Below are 19,333 nucleotides of genomic sequence, written 5' to 3'. Positions count from 1 at the left end.
GCAATGTTTGATCAAGTGAGTTTTTGGACTAAAATAAAATATTTCGCGGAGAATATAAAATAAAACATGGATTCCCTAGAGAATTTATTCCCCGAGATTATTCTTTATTCTCCAAAGTCGCGGCCATAAAATATTAGGTAGGCGGTGATGTACAGAAAATTCCGCCGGACGAAATAGAGATAAGAGGTGGCCTTTATGTTCTTAAAAAAAGATTGAAACTAATTTCATTTTGGCCCCCTGAATAAAAATACATCAACTTTAAGGGCTCTCAGTATTTGAACCCACTCTGGCTAACGGAACAATGTTATGTTATATCCATCTTTGAATAGTTACATGTGTTGGGTCATTAAATTATGGCTTCTAACTTATGGCTAATTAGAAATTTACTTTATTTATATGGATAAGTCAGTTAACGATTACCTCTACTGTTAATTGAAGCAGTGACTTCCGTTTATTCGCAGTAGATGCTTTGTCTAAGCAATTGGACTAGTTGTAAGATTTTTGGCCTTGTATTTTTTATAAGCATCCATGATTGAAGAGTGTAGAGGAGGTTTATGGGCACCCTCACGTAACCACTGAAATTTCTACACATCCACTGTGAATCAAATTTTGGACTTCTAAATTTTCGGAGTAGATGCACAACCAACTGGACAAACAAATGTAAAGATTTGTATAGCATAATACTGGTCATTGTTATCATGATCATAGAAGAAAAGATTGTTAATATTTTTACGACTTTAAAGGTCTCAAATATTGTACAGATGAGTTTGTATTTCAGTTAGTTGTGCATCTTCTTATATACCTAGAAGTAGTGACACTATTCGTAACAAGGTGCAAAATGTATCGTGAAATATTCAATATGATTCTACAAGATCTATTTTCTTTTAAATGACCGAATTCTAGCTAATTGAAGTGATCTTCTAATCAATCTAGAGATCATTTGATTCCATTAGTAATGATAATTCAGAATATCACGCTATCCATGCTAAATAATGTGTTTAGTAGTTGCTATGCCTATACTACCCATCTCAAATGCATTTGATATGACATGTGGTTAGTGTCATGTGGTTAGCTGCCTTTAGCACATCTTTCGTAAGGTATCAACTTCATTCATATTCTATGATACTTCTTATCAAATTAGCCTTAACATTTAGTGTCTCTGTACCCACCTCTCTACAAATTTTCATCTTTTTCATTTGTTGTTGAGCCGCATTGAATTTGCTCATTTGATTCGCCCAAAAAAGAACTCGAAGTTCTTCTGAATAAAATTATAATCATCTCTCTCATTCTCATAGAAGAAGAAGAAGAAGAAGGGGGAGATGGCAAAGTTATACGTACAAACGGTACCACCACCAGATCTGAACAAGAACACGGAATGGTTCATGTACCCAGGTGTTTGGACTACTTATATGTTGATCCTCTTTTTCTCATGGCTCATGGTTTTATCTATCTTCGGTTGTAACCCTGGCATGGCTTGGACTATCGTCAATCTCTCTCATTTTGTTGTAAGTTCATCATACCTCCTAATTCATTTCTCTCTTACCTGGGTAGTTGTTAAATTTCACGATTATTAATTAGGGTTTCTGCTCGATTCTAGGTAATTGGATTATAACTTTTTAAGTCTTTTGTTTGTATAAATTGATTCGATCTGCTTGTTTTCATTGGTGGGTTATTTTGTTGTGAGAAAAAGGGGTTTCTTGTTTTGATTTGGGGAATTAGGTAAAGTTGGTTTTAATGAATTTCCTGTACCAAGGATTTTTCTATTTTCAGATAGATTTGATTGTAAAATAGTCTTCCTTTTTGGGTCTCTTAGGACTAGGTCAGTGCAATTGAATGTTGCCCTCCCTGATCATTGTTGGTATTGATTATCAAAGAAAAAAAAGCCAATGAGATTTTGGGTATTGATTATTTTTAATATCATATGATAATGATCTATGAAAACTCGATATGATCCACAGGCGATGATGTATTTACTAGCTCGGAGTTGTTTAGTGTTTCTTTTTACTAGAGAGAGTAGTAGAGTTAGGATTGCATCGCCATATGGATGCATTTGATGAGATTTGTTCATTAAAACCATAACCATATGGTGCCTTCTTTATTTTGTATGATTCTCTTCTGTTAAATCAATAATTATGTTGTTCAAGGATCAAACTTCTACTACTCTTATTTTGTTTTTCCTTTCGTTTCCCAATTTGAATTAATATGGTTAGTATTGTGAACATGACTAGTTAATATGATGGTTCACTTGAATAGGTAACTTATCAGTTCTTCCACTGGAAGAAAGGTACTCCATTTGCTGAAGACCAGGGTATTTATAGAGGATTGACTTGGTGGGAGCAAATTGACAATGGGAAGCAGCTTACACGCAATCGAAAGTTCCTCACTGTTGTGCCTGTGGTATTGTGAGTATATTTCGTGATGATATCATAGTGAAGATATAGAGTAAACGGGCATGATCCAATTGGTTTTCCATTTATTGACATCCTTCTTGTTAGTTTATGCATAGATAGTTGTTAATATATTAGATTGTGTCTTAAACGTTCACCTGTTTCGTCCATCTTTGAATATCCTGTAACAGTATATGCATCTCGAACACTTTCTTATGTAGTATGTTTCATTCAATTCCATCAGGACCGTCATATAGTTGTCATTTGAGTGGAACTCGAACCAAAGATCACCGTGGTTTTGTTGTTTACCTTCTTTTTTATTGTTGTCTTTGAGGTGTCCGTGTTCTTCCTGTATAGGATCATATAGATGGGTTAAGGATTGATTGTGTTCTTAAGAACTTATTGAGTTGCACATGGACCTGTAGCCCGTCGGTTGTGCACCCCTGTAAATTACTCAGAGGCCGTGGGTTTGAGTTTTGGAGTGTGCAGTTTACCACAAGACTTTACCCATGTAATTTATAGGTGCTAATAATGTGTGTAGTAGGTAGTTATTTCATGGCTCGCGTAGGGTTTTTTGTAATGGCCTGTCTAGGGTTCTACTTCTTCTGTATTAAAGTGAATTTGCACCAATTTTATCTTTCTTGACAGAATTGATCACTTGAGCTTGAATGAATACCGATATTATTGTTCATTTCTTATCTTCCTCTGTGCAGGTACTTGATAGCTTCCCACACGACTGACTACCAAAATCCGATGTTGTTTCTCAACACATTGGCAGTGTTTGTGTTGGTTGTTGCCAAGTTTCCAAACATGCACAAGGTCCGAATATTTGGAATCAATGGAGAACAGTGATCGACGATGATTTTCAGTTTCACTTCTGTAAAATGCATTTTCCCCTCTTTCTTTTCTTCCTTTGGGTATAGACGATCCCTTGTACAGAAGTCAGAACTGGATAGGGTGCTCAAGTAAATCAAGGTTTTTTTCCCCTTGTATGGGAGACTACTATTCCTTTTTTTTCACTTATTATTTTGAAATATTTCACTTGAATATCATGTCAGGTATTCGCGAAATTAGTTGTATGATACATATATCTTCATTAATTGGTGTCAAAATCGTCGAAAATCAGGACAATTTTTGTGATGTGTATTTTATTAGGTTATATATTGTATGAAAACAAACATAAGAAAGGAAGTGTACTAGTTGTGGGGTGGGGATAGATAGAGAAATGGACACTTCCATTGATCCTGAAAGATCTGGATAATCTCCAATCCAAACACCCAGACTCTAAAAAGTGGTATTGGTGTGAAAACCCAAAGAAAATTTAGGGTTATATACTAGGATTAAGCTCTGAGAGAGAGAGAACTAATCACAATGCTCTCTCCCATAAGAACGGCCGTGTAGCAGATGAATCAACTTGACTCTATCTCGAAATTAAGTTATCATCTTATTGTGTTATATGAGTGAAACTTAAACCAAAGATCACAATGTTTATGTTCTTACAGATTGATAAATTAGTGAAGGATTGAGGCAGCCCAGTCTGTATTGGTAAAAAAGGAAAAATGGGGTATTCAATTCTGGGTACAAAAGTAAGGTTGAATTCCTAGGTTGGTAGGATTATGGTTGGAAAGAATGAAAGAAAAATTAGGGTAATAATAGATTGAGATTAAGCAAATAAATGTCCACCAAACTATTAACTATGTTTTTTAGATTTGATCTTTATGGAGCAGTTGGGAACTAAGTTATGCAAAAACAAATGGAGCTCAAAGTCAAGGTAGCAACTTGAACTTTGCCCAACTGATCAGCCATTGTGGTGGAACCCATTTGAATTAAGCTATTAATTTTCCTACTTATCTAATAACTGTCGTTGTTAAAACCCCCCTAATTCCCACTTTTATATGTAATCTCAGTCGGTCATTTATTTTTTTGGCTCCTTTACATAGTAAACAGACTCTACAGGGAAGTACTGCCAGATAGAGATTTAGGTTAGAAACTTTGCCCACCATGAAAGGATGAGATGGTGTGCCTGAACAGTTTCCAACAAGAAACAAATATTCTATATTGACACTCATACTTGGCACGAATATATAGGTCCGTCGATGCATGTTGTCGATCCAAATCAACATGGGTGATGTTTCGCCCACGACATATTTTTGCGGAATTCTTACGGTTTTCTCTGGATGTTGTTGGACACATTCCCAACCGAGATTCGACCGGACTATATAGGGGCAGCAGATAGACATTTTCCCCCAAATCAATTGGGCATCCTCTCTCACATGTCTAGCACTAGGAGTGAATGTGTGATGTAGCCCAAATATTAGGCCTATTTAAATTTTTTTTTTGTTATATTATGTAGAGAGAGAGAGATGTTCAACAACAAAAAAAAAAAGAGAGAGAGAGAGATTTGCCTAGATGGCATGGGTTTGCAAAGGGTGAAAGAAAGATTATTCCTCAGCACGGTTACCCAAGGGAATGTTTTTGTGGGTCCCAATCTCATGACCAAAGTAAGGTGGGTTTGTCAGATTGAGTCAATTAGAAATTAAATTAAATATATGTATAGAGAGAGAGAGAGAGAGAGAGAGAGTGAGAGGAAGTGGGAGGGAAGATGTGATGGAAGTAATAAATATTTTGAGATGAAAATAGGAGGTGGGGAAATGTAAGGAAGGGGACCTAGAGACTGAATAAGGTGTGGATATAGAAATCATTAGGTAAGCTTTTAGTTGAGGCAGGTGAAAGTTATTTGGTTTAATTTTCAAAATTCCAAGATTACTTCTTTTTGCTAATCTTAGCAATTCACAACTTCAACCCCAAAAAAATTCAATTGGGAAAACAAAGGAACTCTTTCCACATCTTATAACATGTTGTAATAATTGTAGATATATATACCTGCATTATATACATCCATCAGTCTTAAACATATGCGATACCTAATCAATGGTCGGCTGACACGTGGCACTGTCTTTGCAAGGTTTGGAATATTTGCTAAGTTTTTAAACATATGTCATACCTAATCAGTAGCTGACTGATTCGTGTCACCGCCCGTGCAAGATTTGAAATATTTGCTAAGTTTTGATTTCATTCCGTGAAACATATGTGAAAAATATATGTTGTAATAACATATCAAGTGTAGGTGATGGAGGTGCCGAAATTGTGGGATGGAATTCTAACATAGACTGCTTGAATTTCAGCCTACTCGCCATTTTTGTATACAAGTATAACAAGTCATTCTTCTTTCTTTCCCTAAGTAGCTGTACTCACATGGCCTTCAAAGAATCTCAAATGGTGGTGAACTGGTGATGATACCTGACAGTAAGAACCTGTTTTCTGTGGAGAGAGAGAGAGAGAGTATCGCTGGAAACTATTTAAGTAAAATCTGAGAGCCATCATTCCAATCTAACCCACTTTGATTTTGGGACACCAATCCACTTAACCAGGATTTTGTTATTTATATCAATACAAATAAATTAATCAACCCTCTCTCTCTCTCTCATTACAAAGAAACCCCAATTTCACAAGATCTAACTTTCAAGATACCTAGCAACTTGAAATTATATTTAACAAGTCCAAATAAAACACACCAAAAAAAGTACATATGTAGAAGTAGTAGTCTATTTGAAGCCATCAACACACTTACTAGTAATACTTCATGACACCCATTTGAAGCCAACCTAAAAAAAGAGCTTCATACCCATCCACAATTCAAACAAAGAAAAAGGAAAAGAAAGAGAGATAAAGAAATTCCATGTATGCCATTTGTTAGTTCAAACCAACTCCTAGCCAAGTATCCATGAGTCATGATGTCGAAAATGACTAGACAGATTTTGTGCAAAAATCTTACAAAGATTGTCGCGATTCAGTTGATTACAATCATCCCTAGTGCGAAACATATCACATACGATTTTTGTCTAAAATCTGTCTAGTTTTTCTTGTTTTCCTTGTATTTTCAGTACTAATTAACTCATACTCTAAAGAGAAAAACTATTTTTCCACATTCTTCTTCTTTGCTAATTACCATGATCCACCACCACCACCTAACATTCCACTCCAATACCCATTTGTATGATCTCCTTGACCTCCTTCTCTATTGTGATGATGATCAAACTGATCATGATCTGTGCTTGAAACTTGCCTTAGATTTTCAAAAGGAAATAAACCCCTACTTGCAGAATTACTCTCTTGATGATGATCAACACCTTCTTGATGATGATGCCCATAACTACCACCACTTCCAAGACCACCCATACCAAAACTAAAATTAGGTTTAAAATCTTGTAATGAAAACCCACCAGATGTAGTAGTATAAATTGTAGTAGAATCCTGATCAAGTACTGGCATGGGTATGAAAGAATTCAAACCCTTTGAATTAGTAAACCCACTTCTTAAAAACTCCAAACCTGAAATAGAACTTGATGATGATGATGATATAGGGATTTGAGAATTATTATTATTGTTGTTTTGATCTAAGTTGGGTAATTCACCAAATTCAGATATAGTATGATAATGATCATTTGTTGGGAAGGCTAAGTTAAGATCATGGGTTTCATGGATCTTAGGGTTTTGAGCTGATGATTTTGATATTGGTGGAGAAGTTAGATCAGGTAGCTTAATCTTTGATATAGTAGTAGATGAAACTGATAATGAAGAAGAAGAAGATGATCTTCTGTTTTTTCTTGAACCACCACCAACTGGAACATTTCTAAGTGATCCTCCTTGAGTCCAATACCTTCTACAAGTTTTGCAAAAGTATCTTGGTTGAGTTAGACTGTAATTATTGTAATAGCAGAATTTTGTGTTGGTTGAATTACACCTTGGACAATTTATGGCTTGTTCTTTATGATGAGGTCTTGATCTTTTTTCTATCAAACTAGGGTTTGTGTTGTTATTAGATACTACCATCTGATCAGCTGCTTCAATGGGTTGTTTTACTATTCCAATATCCTGACATCAACAAATTAAAAACAAAACAGATGTCTATAAATAAAGGGTTCCAATTACTTTCTTCAATTAAGATCACAAAAAAGAAAAAAGGTAAAGGGTTTATCAGGAGGACTGAGAAAAAGAAAAGCAAAAAAAGAAGATTATGAATGAGTTAGTAAACAAACAGACAAGAAACCCCATACTTTTTTTTTATCCTTTACACTTTCAAAGTTCAATTTCGATACAAATATTAAGACATAAAAGTTTTTCTTTGGAACACAAAAGCATAGAAAGAGAGAAGTTGGAAACTTGTAATTGTAGCAGATCTAATTGACATACCTGAGGCCACTGAGCAGAATCCATTGAAGAAGAAGAAGGAGAAATGAAGATGAAAAAGGGTCTTAATTTGGGTTGAATCTAGTCTTCTAGTTAGTGAGAGAAAGAATGTTTTGAGAGATCAATGTCGTTTGGTCTATGTCGTGGTATGTTGGCTTACTATATGAATTTAGAGAGAGAGAGAGAGAATGGGGAAGGGTTGGTTGGGTTGCCTTCTTAATGTTATATAATAATATGAGTATTAATTTCAATACGTATGTTGGGTTTCTTACTAAATTTGAATAATTTAATCAATTGGGTGTTTTGTTATAGTTTTTAATTGGTATTAATAATCTTTAATTAGTGGAATTGTGGGTGGGTAGTGACTTGTGAGAGTGGTACCATGTGTTATTGTACTGTAGTGGGTTATCTTTTTCAGACCCATAAAAGTTGCATGGTGACCTAGCTATCCATTGATGATCAATACATTCATCATTCTTCTTCTCATGTCTTCATTCTTATCTGTTTTTTTGGTTAGGATAATATTGCATCTAACTTCTAAATAAGATTATGAAGAAAATTCTAGTAGAGACCCGCATTACAAAACAATTTAAAGTTCGTTAATTGCTTCATGAAGAGACATGATTAGGATCACTGCGATTATTGGATGAAATTCAATTAAAAATAAGTTCTAAAATTTGTTAAGAGTTTTGGACAAGGAACAACTGTCTAAACCAAACTATATTAAGTCCATGTTAACCTATTTTCACTCATTTTCTCACGTGTGTGGAGTTATATCATGTTTTTTTTGTTGATGACGTGTTGAACCTGTCAGTCTGTCACTGACCTACACACACATGTAATTTCTAGTGCCATGATTATACATGGTTCGTCTCCCGACTGAATTTTGTCAGAGTGACGTGGTCGGACAAGATTTAAAGTGAAAAAATGTTTAATTTTCTCTCTCTAAATCTCGACCACATCACCCAACTGGGATTCAGTCGGAAGACAGACCAGACATTCTATCAGGGTCGAAGTAAGAAACCTAAATCACTTTACACATAAGAAATATTTTAAGTTTTCACTCGTTCAGTTGCACACCGATCAAGGTAACAAATCAACCACACAATTCAATTGTTGAAATTAGCACTATGTAGTTGCTCATGGATTTTTTTGAGGATCTAGGTCAAGAACTATGAGGAGAGCTCTAGCCAAGGGCATTTGGTTTACTATTCTAAACAAAGATTTAAAAGATTCACCCTGGATTATAATGAACCCCAGATGAATTAAAGTTTCTCTTCAGATCAGATCACTTTTGTTGGGGGAGGGATCAAGTAGCTAATGGTAGATGCAAATGTGGGTTCTTTAGTTTTTCTTAGTAGTTGTGGTTATTGCTTTCTTGGCAAACCAAACATCAAAATAAAGTAAAGAAGGGGAAGGGAAGAAAGATAAATTACAACCCTAGCTAAATCTATATTGAGAGAAGGAGACAAAAGAACCGACTTAAATGATTCTTTGTAGGACCAATTATTTTATAATGGATGAAGGGCTGATTCCATATTTGAACAGTGACTAAGGGAATTTTTGGAAAAAACCTTGACTTGCTTTTGGTAAGAGCATCACTATTATAAAACCTAAAAAATAGAAAATCAAAATATCATCGGTCGAAGTTTTCGTTAGGACTCTATTTCCTATCTGCCAAAATAAAAATCTTTTAAATTTTTGTGTCCTTCATTGTAGATCTATATGATTTGAGACACGTGTCGATAAAAATTATTATTGTAATTTTTTTTTTATATATTGGTTTAGATATAAAGTTTAGTGCATGATTCCCTTAGAGATGGTCAAGAGGTCATTCTAAATATAGCATGTCCTCTTGACGATCTCTAAACAACTACCTTTAGGTCATCATTAAGTTTGAAATGGAGTGTTTCATTAGATATTATTTCATAACAGAATCAACTATCCTAGATGACATTCTATGTTTTTAGAGATTAAGTCTTTCAATTGAGATGCTCTAATTAACGAACAATATTTTGAGTCTTGTTTCCCTATAAGCCTTCACTTACTTTCGCCCACTTTATCACTTTATCAGTCACACATACTCTAACGCATATGGCTGCGGAAAATGCTAAACCAACTAAAAAGAAACACCTACTATGAACAGTTTTATGAAAAACATATCAAAGATCTAAAAATCATAATACCTATTTTAACAAAAAAAAAACATAGTAGTGATTTCAGTTTTATTAAAGTTTTTTAGTGCAGACTTAGCATTATTCGTAGAACAGAGCGGTCTAGGTGATACTGTAGTAGCTGGTGGAGATCTAGAACAAACACATCTCAAAAATGACTTTCGTAGTTAGCAAATTTAAAAGTGCAAGAACGAAACAAAGAATTTAATCATTTATAGGAAGAGAGACATGGACTAATTTGATAATCCAAGTAATTTGACATTGTTAGGTTCAAACCCTTTCAACATCAAATTTTCATAGACTTCACTGCTAATTTGGATTAGATTTTAGAAAGGGTAATCTGTCTTTCTCATCTTTTGTACTTGGTGGTAGAACTGAAGTATTGTATGATATGATGAGAAATTAAATACCAATCAACAAAGCAAACAATTAACATAAAATTTGAGTAGATGAAAAAGTGAGATATTTTGTCTTTTCATTCATGTCTAATACAAACCCAAACTTTACTTTTTTTTTTTCCATCTCCAAATACAAATATTCAAAAAGTACTTAATCTCTCTTTACTTGTCTTCGATTCTTTTAAAACCTTTTGAGTTGATCCATTTCTCTTTTCTTGTCTCCTTTTCTTTCTGTTCTTTATGAGTCTTATTGACAACTTTTATGTCAAATCCAAAACAGGAAACATCACTCCAGGACTTAGGTTTTTAAAGATTTTGTAGTAAGGACAAAAAAAAACCAAACAAGAGAAAGAAATCCATTCAATAACTAACCTCAATTCCAACTTAAGTTCCTAAAGTAATTTATTTAATATTGTTTTGAGAAAGAGAAAAAAAGTCACTTTTGGTGGAGCGACACTTGGAGGCACAAGTCCCTGCACATAAATCCTATACGACACCTTAAACGAGTGACGCATATATCTAAGTTTACACGATCCTGTTCAAACGTGCTAGCTAAATGTACGACAAATTATCCAAAACTAAAGAATAATCAGGATCGATCTTTAGTTGATGATACATTTCCTTCACTTTATGTGTGTGTACATTATATGGAAGGGGCACCATGATTTTGTGGGACACCCTAATACCACATTAAATAGTAAGCTAATTTAATGTGGATTAGTTATCATAATCTTCATCCTTGTTAGTAAGACACCTTAAAACAAAATGGGGATGGGGTCCAACCTAATAATTACATGGCATCCCATGCGGAGCACTTCTTGGGCCAAACCTAAGATGGTGTTTTCGGGGAAAGGGCCCATCCATAAATCATTTGAGACGACTGACTGTCAGTTTTTTTTATTTGACTGTTAGTTGATAACAAACTTTTATAGAGAGAAACCATTCTGTCAAAATTTTAAAAAAGAAAAAGAAAACAAATAGACTGACTTGTGCCAGAGTCAAGAGTGACTTACTGGATTAACTCGACCTACAAATCCAACTCAAAATTAATTAGAAATACGTAAAGTGAGTGAATATTTAACACAATTGTCCAGTTTTCCATCATTTGTGTAAATTTTTTTTTTTTTTTTTTTTTTGTTGAAACATTTGTGTAAATTATTCGTCCGCATAGTTCAAACCCTCAAACTACTCAAAATGATGTGTAGTGATGAAATCTCAATATTGGTGGTGCCTATAGGCTTCCTACTGACTGCAAGCTTAAGCTGCTTATGGGCAGCCCTTGTTCTGAGAGATATATGGTTCAGCAGATCTACAAAATTTAAAGGCGTCCATGTTGTTGTTGCCAAAGGCTATCTATATAATGCAGTCCCACAAAATTTTGCTACATGGGAATTTTAAGGGTGCCTCTCATTTTGAGTCATTACCGATAACGGGCGGGCCTATAGAACATCTCAAGTCAACTCTCATAAACTAGCACAGGTTGTAGGCCGACGATAGTTGTACATCCCTCTGAGAGATTGTGGGGTTGAGTCATAAGAACCTCAAGATTAGCATGTAATATATGGGTAGTAATTAAATAAAGTATATGCAATTATAGTTTGATGATCTTTTTATATTTTTGTAAACGATCTATAGCGTTCACATTGATAGTCATATTTACGAAGGTTAATTTCCCAACATTGCATGTTGTATCATGGCAGTTGAATGTGTATTTCATCTTCCATCAAGTTATATACTAATATGTTCAACAAAAAAAAAAAAAAAGTTATATACTAATATAAGTAGGCATTTAGTCCTTGGAGAAACAACCATCATCACACACTTAAAAGGAAGATGTACATAAAATATATATGTTCTAGTGAAATAAACAAGGGTTTTATCAATGGGATGGAGTCATTTCTAAAAAAAAGGAAATACAATTTCAACAAAAAAAAAAAAAAAAAAAAAAAGGAAATACAAAGTGGGTGAATACCTTGGCCCAACCTAGACTACATATTCAAAATAGATAAAAATAAGGATTCAAATATAAAAAATTGGAGTCAAAAGGCAGACTCTTCCTTCGGCACCTAACCCACCTTCCCCCACTACAAAATTTTCAAATGGCCTGGTGAACCTTAAACAAGGTTACTGGGGAGTTCCTTTGATTTTTGGTCAAAGATACGCTTTTGACTTGGGCCCATGGGCCATGGGACACCCAAGTGCGGTGGGCCCCCACTTCTATTGTTTTTTTCGGGAGAGCTGCAACGACAAAATGTTTGACTTAATGACTCGTTTTCATTAAAAGTTGTTTTTTCAAAGTTTGACTTTGATCTATACCGTTCTTTTACCAGTATGACTCATCACGTCAGAGATTTTGTTAAATTTTTTTTTTTTTTTTTTTTGAAATCAAACTTCATTTATAGGCCAAAAGGCTAATGAGAATTACATCATGAAGTTGAAAAACAAAAGACAACCAAAACAGACAAACAAGTCAATTTATCTCCACTTGGAGTGCCTCTAGAGCTGCCTGATCTAACGGCTACTTTTCTGGTACCGTCACCACTAACCATAATGATTTTTGGGTAGTTTTATAACTGTTGCTTCTTCCACCTTCTTCTCTTCTTGCCGTCAACCGTGACTGATTCCGGTACATCGGTGGAGATAGTTGTAAGTTGTTGAAGAAATACCCAATGGTTGTCCATGATCAAACACTCAAACCTGACTAAGAACACAAACAACAAATAGATCCTAAAGATCAACAAAACAGACTCTAAAGACCAACAAAGAAAATAACGTTTATTTAGAAACGAAGACATGAATCCGGGGGTCTTCCCTCTACTGGAACAATGAACTTCTCTAAAAAATTGACTAATAAAATACTAAATTTCCTCCCTCTTCTACCACCACCACCACATGAAGCGGTGTTATCTTGAGACCTTCTCTACTATAATCCTCGCCTAACTCTTGCAACAAAATTTTCACAACCTCTTTAATGGCGGATACATTACTCTATTCTCAACTTCTCCATTGATTCTTCTGAATGTCAAAAATCTTTTTTACATTTAGCATTTCCCTTTTTCTTTTCTTTTGAGAAATCAATTATAATCGGTAGTCGTTACAAGACATTGATACATCATAAAGATTATATTACGTCCACTGTCGATAATTTTTTATTTTGTCTCAAAGAAAATATATAACAACATAAGCAAAGAGATAAGAAGATCGATGAACACTCGAATACAGACCCTTGGAGTTGCTACTGGTTTTTTTTAAGTAGGTACAAACGGTTATTAAACTATTCATTCATTTAATTAACTTACTTAAGGTACATATTACATAGTATATTAAATTAAAAGTACACGATTATCTTTTTTAAAATATTAGATAGATGCTTTTAGATCCATAGACAAACAATGTGGGAATTATTGGGGTATCAAATCTCAATGACTACTATATACAAAGGGAAGACTGTTGTCGAGCCCTTAAAAAAACTTGTAATTTATCGATCCATGTTTCGTGTAAATTTCCAAATTTCATAAGATAATATCAAAATGAAATAATACAACGTTATTAAATTATTGATCTTTATAAGTGTACTTTGCTTAGATTAATAAATATGCAAATGGAAGCTAATCTTCCGTATCACTGGAATTTATATGATTATCTATCCTTACCTGATCTGCATCATTAGATTTGAGTTGCAAAAATCAGAGTTTGAACCATTATAAGATTTGAGTTGGATCTACTTCTTTTAACTAGGCGGGTGCTCGGTCATTTTTTTTTTCTTTCAATCATATGAATATGACTCTTTTGATGTAAATCGGTTGATTCTGATCAATCTTTTTTTTAAGGTTGGATTTGAGGTGTGATTACCTTTGAATGAAATTGATACGCCATGAATATAATATGCAATATATTAGTATTGATTTGGATGAGCACTATAACTGTCAATTAAGATATATTGGACCCTAAAAACTATATAAAAATCGTGAGGGCCATCCAATTGAACTTGAAAGCCTATCTACTCTTATCTCTACTTTATTTATTGAACTTAAACTTAACTAACCAATTCAAAAATCAGACAGATACAAACATTCTCAAATTCGGCAGACTTCAAATTATATTTCAGATTTTGATTGAGGAAACACACAAACACTACATACCTGTCATTCTTAGAGCGCACATTGACTGTATGAATTTGTAAGTGACAAGCTTTTCTTGTCTTTGAATTCAAAACTGATACTCTCATCGACCACAATCCTAGTCGAATCTCAATGTGTAATAGTGTGTGGCCAGAGAAGATTAAAAATATACTTTTTTAAAATCGTATGAGATCACGTTAGTCAGGATTCAACCGAGACAGTGGCGTGACAAACTATCATTTTTGAATATTTTTGGGTAGGGACTATTTTTGGTCCAACAATAGCCGCGATTTTTAGGAAGAGACATACCGACATAATAAAGTAGGAGGATCAGGGATAAAATAGTAATTCTACACCATGATGATGCGCACTTTGGTATGACTTTTTTGCAGAGATTATCAGGTGGAGAAGAAAATGGACCCGGATTATAATACCGCCCAAATCCCTCCCTAATTAAACACAACCCCCAAATCTTCTTTCTCGATTACCATTCCTTCTTCGAATATTTTTTCCCCTTCACTTTTTTTAATTCAATTTCATTTTTCTCGTTTGATTTTAATAATTTGATTTCCTTTACTTCTTCTTCTTTTGATTCTCAGAAGAGAGAGAAAGTAGAGAGAAAATCATGGATGAATGGGTCGTTTATTGTTTATAACAGAGTTTCATGCAAGTACCCCCCAGGTGAGAAAATTACATCCTATTAAGCCTACACTTTTGTTTAATCTTTTCAATTTTCAATTTTTCTAATGTGGGTATGACTGAATTTTTCATCTTCTTAAATACCCATTGTTCTTAATTGTTATAATTCGATTTGTTGTTGACTGGGTTAGGTTTAGTTAGATTTATTTCTTTATACAAAAAAACTCATGGATTTCGATTAGTCTTTGAATATCACAGACTTGGGATTTGTGTATGCTAGTCTAATGTTTTTATATTGTTTGTTTATATACTTGCTGATCAGATAGGTGTTCTTGATTTCTGGGTTTCTGTTTGTTTTTTTACTTACCCTTATAATTATTTCACATTTCTTCAATGGAGTTGTAAGAATAATTTCTAGGGCTTTTAAAAGATTGATATTCTGATGGATTAAACTGTGGCAGAAATAATTAATGGGGAGTCGTAACAGTGATGAAGAAGAAGATCATTTCTTTGATACCCGCGAAGAAATTACTTCTATTTCTGATTCGGGTTCTGATTGTCTCGAAAAATATGATCTTTATCCTAATCCTGTTATAGATAATTGGGTTTCGGGTAGTTCACGGTACGAAATTTGGGTTGAAAATCCTGAAAGTGTAAATGAGCGACGTGACAAATTTATTAGATTGATGGGTTTAGACCCAGATCAAATCAGGAAGGAAGACTCTGATGATGGACCTGGGGCAAAATTCCCAATCGAAACTGATAGAATTAATGAAAACAGTGGAGCTGTTCTCCGCAATTCTGATTTTGAAGGCGGGTTTTTGTCAAGTAGATCATCGTTGTCTTGTTGGTCGAGTGAAACTATAGACTTATCATCAAATAGAGCTGTTGAGGAAAATATTGTCTTTCGAATTAGGAATTTGGATGATGGAACAGAATATATAGTAGACGAGTTAGACGAGGATGGTATGCTTAATCAACTGCGTGAAGTTAGTTCAAACAGATTGGTTACATTTGAAGAGTTTCAGCGTATTCTAGGGTTATCCCCTTCGATACAGCGGTTAATGCAGAGAGACGTTGAGGAAGAGCTATTTAGAACTGCAGCGGAAACGAGAAAGAGAGTTAAGAAAAGCTGGTTAAAGAGATTATGTATTTTGGCTGGAATTCTGGCTAACCGAAAGAGAAGTGGAAAATTGAAGTCAACCAATTCTGATTCATCTCTAAGATCAAAAGCCAGAAGAGTTAGAGTCCGTCCATTTAGGAAGCGTTTGAAAGAGATATCAGCTCTCTATATGGGACAAGAGATTCATGCTCATAAAGGTTCGATATTGACTATGAAGTTCAGTTTGGACGGGCAGTATCTGGCAAGTGCTGGGGAAGATGGGGTTGTTCGTGTGTGGCAGGTCGTGGAGAGTGAGAGATCAATTGAATGTGAAATTCCTGATATCGACCCTTCGTGTGTGTACTTCACAGTGAATCATTTCTCTGAATTGGCACCTCTCTTTGCAGCGAAAGAGAAAATCAGTATATTCAAGAGCTTGAGAAAGTCATCAGAGTCAGCTTGTATTGTTTTTCCACCAAAAGTTATCCGCATTTCAGAGAAACCACTTCATGAGTTCCATGGACATAATAGCGAGATCTTGGACCTTTCTTGGTCGAAGAACAAGGTAGTTAGATATTCCAAAAATATAACTAGGCTTCGTTGAACTAATTCATTTTAGTGCTCGTTTAATTATGTTTGTTCATTTCTGCAGCATCTTCTCTCATCCTCTGTTGATAAAACTGTTCGCTTGTGGCAAGTGGGATTCGATCAATGCCTCAAAGTCTTCTTCCATAATGATTATGGTAAATCCTTTGCTACTAGTTTCATTTTCCTTTTATCGTCTTTGATTTGGAAAGCAGAGATTGCGCAACTAAAAAAATTATTATGAACCCAACTTACGTTTCGAGTTACAGTTTATAAGAGAAGATAGAATCCTAGGTTTATTCCTAATTGGTTTTACTTGTTTTTGGGAACAGTAACTAGTGTTCAGTTCAACCCAATGGATGATGATTTTTTTGTCAGTGGCTCATTAGATGGAAAAGTTCGCATCTGGGCAATCTCTGGTTGCCGAGTTGTTGATTGGATTGACATAAACGAAATAGTTACGGCTGTTTGCTATCGCCCTGATGGACAGGTTGGATGATTTTCTTCTTCGTCAGATTGTGGAATGAAAATCTTGCTTATTCATCTTAAAAGACTATTTCAATGGTGCTATCATGTTATGTCGTGTGCAGGGAGGAATATTTGGTTCCATGAGCGGTACTTGCCATTTCTACAATATATCAGGTACTTTTGGCTGAGAATCACTTCTTCGTTTTCAAATGCAAATTGCAGTTTTCCCGGTAGTAACGCTTTAGAAACAATTACTATGATATGCTTTGTTGATTCAAATAATTGTATCTGTAAAAATTGTCCTTTAAATTGGGGATATATGCTTGATAGTTGATACTCTTTACCCATCTTTCTATTCTAGCGGAGTTTATATCTAACTTTTCTAAAAGCAGCATAAAGCCTTGATTTCATCCATCTGATTTTGATTTTGCATGGTTCAGATAACCATCTTCAACCAGATGCTCGAGTATTCCTGGAGGGCAAAAAGAAGTTCCCTGGCAATAGAATAACTGGATTTCAGGTGTTCATACTTCTCCTTTTAACTGTTTTTCTTCCTTGTGCCTTAACCTGTTCAGAAAAGCCACATACTCCTGTTCTTTCTCTCATCTTTCTTGTTTTTTATGGTGGCTTTCCAGTTTTGCCCGAATGAGTTGAGCAAAGTAATGGTTACTTCTGCTGACTCACAAATCAGAGTTCTTGATGGAGTTAAAGTGGTCTGCAAATACAAAGGTCTGTGGTTAGATTAACTTAACTTGGGTTACATTTATGAATTTATTGCTCCCAAACTAGCATCCGAAATGATTGGAGGATCAAAATCATATTAGTGCAAATCTAGGATGTTGCACAAGGATCTTTGGGGCGTCCAAGATTCCAAAGTCATGTTTAGTAGTTACCGCTATATGAAAGCTTAAGGGACCATTAGACCGACGATTCTTTTTCTTAAAAGATCATTTCATATACTTGTTGAGGTTTATTGACATATTAGATCCATTTCCCCAGGACCTCGAAGTTCAGGAAGCCAGGCATCTGCATCGTTCACGTTGGATGGGAAGCATATTATTTCGGCAAGTGAAGATTCTAATGTTTACGTATGGAACTACAGTAGTAATAGCAGTAGTGATGATCGACCTGCAGATTCCCAACCGAAGAACATTTGGTCTTGCGAACGCTTCTTCTCTAGTAATGTGTCAGTTGCGATACCATGGTGTGGGTTGAGATCTGGAAACTCGGTCATTTCAAACACAGAAGGAGGAGCCTCAGAGAACAGATTGCAGCATCTGGATGAGAAATTTTCAAATGGTTGTCCACCTTCGCCTTCTCCAGATCGATTCTCTCTGAGCCCAGGGTGCTTATCGGAAGCTCAGTCCAAGGGATCTGCAACATGGCCAGAGGAGAAGCTGCCCCCTAAAAACTCATTGGTGGTGGCTTCTGTATTGTGTAAATCTCAACACAGATTCTTGAAAAATTCATGTCAGAGCACGATAACTTCACCTCATGCGTGGTGTTTAGTGATGGTAACTGCTGGCTGGGACGGAAAGATCCGATCTTTCCAGAATTATGGATTACCAGTACATCGATAAAGTTGCCTGAATTCTGTCAAGTCTTCAGAGCTAATCCCCATTTTCCTTTATAGGGGAATCAAGAAATTAGTAGGGGTGGTTTGTGAATTACAAGTTTTGGTGGCGTTAGAGATGGACTTCCGGATTCCATCTTCCATGGCTGGTAGCATAATCTCGGTCGCCCCTTAACAGAGTGTGGTGGTGTTCGTTAGTCTGGGAGTTCAAATGTCGGGTATGTATGGGTATATACAATTCTTTTATTTGTTCAGTCAGCATAAAACATGAAAATAGATTATATAAAATGTACAGAGCTTTCAATTTCATCAACACTTGTCTGGAAAAAGGGAGTGACAGATTAGTGGAGGTAGAAGGCTCACTTGATTATGATCTATGAAGTCAAAACCCGCATCCCCCAAGTGTTTGGGGTTCAGCCAAACACCCTCGGCTAGAGTGGTCTAGAACCTTGTTTGTGGCGTTCTGGATCTGTTCGAACTTCCTTAGAAAAGTCTACAAACCTATACTAAGAAAATAGTTATTTGGGTTCCACTGAATGCCAACAACTCACCTCTTGTCTCTTCCAAGGGCCGTGTCCCGGGCACAAAATTTGTCAAACGCTGGCCGCAAGCAAGGAGTTCCAATTTGCGGATGCT

General features: G+C 35.3%; 3 protein-coding genes across 4 annotated transcripts; 2 read left to right on the top strand and 1 right to left on the bottom strand.

The window, feature by feature from the left end:
* Window positions 1-1,034: 1,034 nt before the first annotated feature.
* LOC147552899 (uncharacterized) lies at window positions 1,035-3,518 on the top strand. Its single transcript, XM_086671011.1, has 4 exons — window positions 1,035-1,074; window positions 1,142-1,505; window positions 2,254-2,402; window positions 3,101-3,518. The coding sequence occupies exons 2-4, from the start codon at window positions 1,320-1,322 to the stop codon at window positions 3,237-3,239; spliced, it is 474 nt and encodes a 157-aa protein (XP_086527137.1). The 5' UTR covers window positions 1,035-1,074; window positions 1,142-1,319; the 3' UTR covers window positions 3,240-3,518.
* Window positions 3,519-5,770: 2,252 nt separating this feature from the next.
* LOC147552898 (dof zinc finger protein DOF2.5-like) lies at window positions 5,771-7,937 on the bottom strand. 2 transcript variants are annotated; one of them, XR_015238509.1, is made up of 3 exons: window positions 7,641-7,937; window positions 6,038-7,322; window positions 5,771-5,992 (listed from the first exon to the last, which is right to left on the bottom strand). XR_015238509.1 is itself a non-coding variant. In XM_086671549.1 (2 exons), exons 1-2 carry the CDS (start codon window positions 7,662-7,664, stop codon window positions 6,393-6,395), a joined length of 954 nt encoding a protein of 317 aa, XP_086527675.1. In that variant the 5' UTR covers window positions 7,665-7,937; the 3' UTR covers window positions 5,771-6,392. The 2 variants fall into 2 exon arrangements, 1 of the variants encoding a protein (XP_086527675.1); XM_086671549.1 differs by having other exon boundaries at window positions 5,771-7,322.
* Window positions 7,938-14,625: 6,688 nt separating this feature from the next.
* Window positions 14,626-19,010, top strand: LOC147552897 (uncharacterized). Its single transcript, XM_086667456.1, has 8 exons — window positions 14,626-15,011; window positions 15,431-16,636; window positions 16,724-16,814; window positions 16,989-17,146; window positions 17,247-17,298; window positions 17,565-17,644; window positions 17,760-17,853; window positions 18,124-19,010. Exons 2-8 carry the CDS (start codon window positions 15,440-15,442, stop codon window positions 18,702-18,704), a joined length of 2,253 nt encoding a protein of 750 aa, XP_086523582.1. The 5' UTR covers window positions 14,626-15,011; window positions 15,431-15,439; the 3' UTR covers window positions 18,705-19,010.
* Window positions 19,011-19,333: the final 323 nt, after the last annotated feature.

Source organism: Eschscholzia californica, unplaced genomic scaffold (assembly GCF_041429995.1).
Source record: "Eschscholzia californica isolate CP2 unplaced genomic scaffold, dmEscCali1.0.p SCAF_3, whole genome shotgun sequence".
In the NCBI taxonomy this organism is placed as follows: domain Eukaryota; kingdom Viridiplantae; phylum Streptophyta; class Magnoliopsida; order Ranunculales; family Papaveraceae; genus Eschscholzia; species Eschscholzia californica.
Note: the sequence above shows the minus strand (reverse complement) of the source record. Positions and strands in the feature narration are given on the sequence as shown.